The sequence below is a fragment of the Cynara cardunculus genome, assembly GCF_001531365.2.
Source record: "Cynara cardunculus var. scolymus isolate 2C chromosome LG 17, CcrdV1, whole genome shotgun sequence".
NCBI lineage: Eukaryota > Viridiplantae > Streptophyta > Magnoliopsida > Asterales > Asteraceae > Cynara > Cynara cardunculus.
The window spans coordinates 2,003,328-2,008,983 of record NC_037544.1 but is presented as its reverse complement, the minus strand read 5'-3'; the positions used below and the strand labels follow the sequence as shown (position 1 = coordinate 2,008,983).

The following is a 5,656-nucleotide window of genomic DNA, read 5'->3' as shown; positions in this document are numbered from 1 at the left end:
ATTAAAAAATTTGAATTAAAAAATTACACAAAAATGAGAAATTTTAAATAGTTAATTTGATACTAATATTGATATAATTTTATCAAAATTTTGTGATATCTTAAAATATATATATTTTAATAAAAAATAAAAACATCATCGTTTTTTCAAAATCACACAATATCATATTATAACATCGATTGAGATAAAAAAAATAAAAAAGATATTAAAATCAAAATGTATCTCGCTGCATTACGCGAGTACCATTCTAGTTTAAAATTAAGGAGATAACATACTTTAACAAAAAAAAGGTGTTTTATCTTGGATTTTCCGTGGTTAAAATTTAAAATTTGTAAAATTTAGGATTAAAAATATAATTAGTTCTTTTTGTTGGATTATTTTGGTCATGAACCGAGGGTTCGTTTAAACCGGTTAGTTACGTAATCAGTTTCGTTGAAGCCAGAACCGGTTCATTTAAACCGGTTATAGGTTGTTTGTTTACCCCTTAATAGTTTTATTAAGAGACAAACTCTGAATCATTATGAGGTGAATCTTATTTGGCAAAAAAAAAAGTCTGCCTCTTAATGGTTCTAAAACCCTCTAAATGATTTTGTATCATCGACTTCTTTTAACCGTTAAGAGCCCTAATTTCATTGTAAACAATTACCAAATAATTATATTTCATTTTGCATTATATCACATTCTAAACACTTAATCATTCTACACAAAACCATTCAACAACTACCAAATAGGTCTTTAGTTACGTAATTAGTCCCGTTTAAACCGGTGGTTCTGACTGACTCGGTATAATCTTCTTTTAGACGATCAGTATGAATGGGAAAAAAATGCGGGAAATCTGATTAACAATCGAATACCAAAAACCCTATGTTTTAGGGTTTTTGTTTAAATGGAGTCGCCGGAAGATGAATCCCTAACAACTCAAAGTAAAATTCTCTCTCTCTCTCTCTCTCTCTCTCTCTCAATTGATTGAAATCTGCATTGTTTTATATATTTATGATATAATTATTTAGGAAAAAAGAGGTGTTTCCAGGGAGTTCGTCGTGGATTGAAGCTAAAATTAGAGGTTAATCGGTCCCTGAAACGCAAGGATTGAGATGAATAAGCGAAACGAGGTAAGAATTTAGATCAATGTTGGTTAATTTACTGATTATTTTCCTGCGCTTTTTGGATTTTTCTATTGTTGAACATTAGTATACATACTTCCATGATGCAAATTGCAATCGTTTTTCAAAGTTAGAAGGCTGTAATTAATCAACAAAGGGCATCAATTCAACATCTTAATAGGTTTCAGCTTCTCTTTCATAGCTCAAAATTAACTTGGGCTGCAGTAAAACTATTCAACCAGAAGGGGATCAATAAATTGTGGTCATAACCCAATCAATGCAATTAAAAGAACACCCAAATTTCAAAATTTCGGAAAATACTTTCTCTATTAATTATCGTATTTTGATTTCAAATGTCAATCAATTGTTCACATTAACTTTTCTGGCATCCAAGTCTGTTTTCTTGCCTATTAAGTAATGATAACATGATATTGGTAACATTGGTCTTACCCCACTTTAACAAATGCTAGTGAGTTGTACTTTAAGTATTTGTTGGTAAACCACAAGGGTTGTGGTGTAGTGGTTGAGGTCCTTGGGAATGTGGTGGAATATCCCATTTGCCCAGGGTTCGATTCCAGACGTACACAACAATTGTGGCCACTGAGACTGATTTCCTGCAGTCACAATTTGCCGGGATTAGTCCGGGCATAGCCTAGGACACCCTTCCAGAAAAAAGTATTTGCTGGTATACTACTACAATCTGGTGCTGTTTTTGTGTCTTGTTTTCCAGTGATCTGTTACAGTTAAGCTTTTTTGTACTAATCAAAGCCTTCCTCTATTCTTAAAGTACCATTATCTCATCGGCATTTGGTGGCATAACTAGGTTCAGTGGATGGCCCTTCTAATTCTTATGATGCGAAAGATTATTATGGGTTCTTATGCTCATCATGTGATTTTGCATTCTCATTTTAAAAACATATATTTTCCTACTGGCATTGAAGCTTCCCTTCCATGGTTTTTTGATTCTATCAAATTGATAAACAAGATGACTTCTACAATGCAAGATATTTGATTGCTTCTGCAACTGAAAGGCCAAATATGTCAGCAATAGGTTGTCCGAGCTTGCATACACTGTCGCTGAGGTCGTCTGATGAGCCTGCTAAACATAAACACACATCACTTAGTACCAGTAGCACTACTTGTGCTAGTCTACAGTTACAAAGGGATGCAAAAAGGGTTCAATCTCTAAAGAAACAACTTAAAACAAGGTGCCACAAATGTCATCTGGTTCAGGAGCCAGTAGTTCCCATCATGAACATGGCCATATTATGGAAGACGTGAAAGTGGACCAAGATTCAGGAATAGTGGGAAGTTGCTCTAAACTCGGCAATGTTCTGAGGAAGGATGAGAACTTCAAGAAGTTTGACATTGTTGAGGACATTTCAGATCATCATTATGCAGCTCGGAGGCCAGCATCAATGTTGCAGGCTAGTGTAGTTATAATTTAACTTGTTTCAAAATTTGCTACCTTTTATCCATCTTTCACTTTTAAATCTTGTATAATTTTTGCAGCCAATGAAAACCTGGGCTAGAAAGATACGAGAAGAATGGAGGATTCTCAACAAGGACTTGCCTGGTCTGTTCTTTTAGTTTCTTACAACTTGTTTTCTTCTCTTTACCTGTTTCTTGGTCTTAACTTTTTCTCTTGCAAGATTGGGGAACTTGGGTTGGTTTACTTTTGTTGATAATAGAAGTTATTATTAATCTTTGAAATTACTGTATTCTCCTCCCTCTACAATTTGTGTCTGCTATATTGTTACCAGTGGCAGACCTATGCTATATATAATCAGGGGCAAGGCCCCCTGTGAACTCCCAAAAACCATCTATGGGGAGAGAGTTTTCTATGGTTTTTTCTTTTGCTTCCTTTGGTGCCCCCATCAACCCCCCTCCCCCTCCCTTACAATTATATGAAGAAGGATGTGTTTCTTTTACTACATTTGTTACAAATTAGTTATGTGTAAAATGTGAATTTGTTACAAATTAGTTTAGTGGTCTATTCTTTTAACCATCTGGTACATTATGAATCATTCGAATTTTGTTATTCGGTTTAACCGAAATTGTAAGAAAATAACTGAAATTTAAACTGAATAAGTTACCTTTATTCTGTTAACAGAACCATTTTGGTTCGTTTGAGTTCTTCTGTTTCAAATTTTTTTAACATCTTCACATGTTCCCCCAGTCGCCTAAGTTCTAGATTCCCCACTGATTGTTACCTTCTAGACCCAACTATTTTTGTTATTTGGTTACAGATACGATATTTGTTAGGGTTTATGAATCAAGGATGGATCTTTTAAGAGCCGTGATAATGGGTGCAGAAGGGACGCCATATCATGATGGTCTTTTTTTCTTTGATGTCTGCTTCCCTAGCAACTATCCGTTTTCTCCGCCTGTATGTCGTCTCTCCATCTTTTTCCACTTCATCCTGTGGCTTGATTCCATATGATAATATCTAGTGTTCTAAAAGGCGCGCCATGGTGACTGCTGTGACACCAGGCTCGTCTCTGAAGCCTCGTTAATCTCCATGGGCCATGGTATGCCATGGTTGATGCACATTTTTTATGGTGTTATTTGATCCTTTTTACTTTTAATTTCTTGATTGTTTCCTGATATAAAGCGTTGATCATAATTAATGAACTCTAATCATCTTCCATGAATATCCAAATCATAATAAATGAAGCCTCATCGTTTCCATAAATGTCTCAATTGATTGGGTTGCATTGGTTGTACAATTGAGATAGGTTGCATTTGAAACGTCTTCTCTCTATATATATAATACATAAATTAAAGCTATGGACTCGCCCTGGCTCTTAGGCTTGAGGCTTGACCTCACCGCCACACCTAATACCATATAGAACGCTTTATCCTAGGTTTGATATCACATGATAATATCTGATGGGTATTAAATGATTCTTTTCAGGAAGTTTACTATCACTCTGGTGGCTTACGTATAAATCCGAATCTCTATCACAGTGGGAAAGTTTGCTTGAGTCTTCTACACACTTGGCGTGGTTTCGGTAACGAAAAGTGGATACCTGGTTCTTCGACAATACTCCAAGTTTTGGTCTCTATACAGGGTCTGATTTTGAATGCAAAGCCCTATTTTAACGAACCTGGATTCGCACAATTGCGTGGCTCTGTTAGTGGAGAAAAGATGTCGATGCAATACAATGAGCGAACTCTAGTTCTGTCTCTCAAAACTATGGTCTACATTATGAAGAAGCCACCAAAGGTATGATAGCAATGGCTATACATATATGATGCTTATCTTATTTAAAACCAAACCAAGGAAAATCTGTTATTCACCCGAAGGTAGAGTGGGTTGGGGGATGTATGCAGACCTGACCTTTACAAAGTAGCAGACCCCCGGCTTGTGAGAAGTGTGAAAAAAAAAATTAGAATATCCCCCAAAGAAATAGAGGAAGAACCAAACGGTTAGGGTTTGAAACATACCTGAGATTAGAAAACGAAAAAAAATCGTGTTAGAAGTCAAATACAACACAAGCAAAACCACACTTCCCGAGTCTAACGTAGGACTCTGCTTCCGGGTTCCAATTCTAATCCTAGCACTGCCAAAGCCATGGAGGTTCACCTATGATGACTCTAGGCAATTCGTGGTCGTGTGGGGGATTAGTCGGGGATCGTAGGTTGGCTTGGAAACCCATGTTTACCCAAAAATACATAGGACTCTGCTAACCTAATGTTGACTCACTACTGTGAGCTTTAGGGTCCTATGGGATTAGTCGAGGTGCATGCAAACTGGTCCGGACATCCATAGATACCTATAAAAAGATAAAACAATACTAGGACTTAGGGGCGGTGCAGAAAGTCAATTGATCCAATTAGAATTGACGGACCATAATTGGATATCCAATTGTAATTGAATCGGAACGAATTAAAATTTTCAACATTCAATTTGGAACGGTGGCTTATTGGATGGGAGTCCAGATGCGACCAAACCTAACCAGCCAACATCCAATTAACCATCTCTTTTCATCCAGTTATCCATCCAACCATTATCCAATTGATTTGTTTCCAATTAGCTTAAATCGGAATTTGTTTCAACCCGTCTTTGCTCAATGGGTACAAAACACCCACGCTTTAGCACCCGATTGGTTTTTTATTTTCTTTAGCCTAGGTTGTGTTGGTTTTAGTACATATTAAAAATGATTAATCAATTTGTTTCATTGTTGGAAAATTGGATTAAATTAACTTATTGGACGGATGCAATCTCACCGGATCATCCATTGGATGTTGGATGGATATGATCCGATGCAATAAATATCCGATAAAAATATCAAATGGATGGAACCAAATCGATCCAATCACCCATTGGATCCATTGTCCAATAGGGGTGTTCAAAAAATCTGTTGGACCGCTCAAACCAAATCAAACCGGACTGTTTTTTGCGGTCTGGCGGTTTGGTTTGGTTTGGAAAATAGAAAATCGGGAGGTCCGGTCCGGTCTGCGGTCTGGAACCTTTTTTGGACGGTTTGGACCAAACTGACCGCCAAATATATATATATATATATATATATATATATATATATATAGAG

At 36.4% G+C, this 5,656-nt stretch overlaps 1 protein-coding gene across 1 annotated transcript in view; it reads left to right on the top strand.

Moving 5' to 3' along the window:
* The first annotated feature begins 863 nt into the window (after positions 1–863).
* The window catches only part of LOC112500439, a 13,547-nt gene continuing 8,754 nt past the window's right edge, over positions 864–5,656 (top strand). The window contains exons 1-6 of the mRNA XM_025103935.1: positions 864–923; positions 1,011–1,112; positions 2,089–2,530; positions 2,616–2,679; positions 3,353–3,492; positions 4,021–4,332. Coding sequence (XP_024959703.1) covers positions 2,321–2,530; positions 2,616–2,679; positions 3,353–3,492; positions 4,021–4,332 — 726 coding nt within the window. The 5' untranslated portion in view covers positions 864–923; positions 1,011–1,112; positions 2,089–2,320. The remainder of the gene's footprint in view (positions 924–1,010; positions 1,113–2,088; positions 2,531–2,615; positions 2,680–3,352; positions 3,493–4,020; positions 4,333–5,656) is intronic.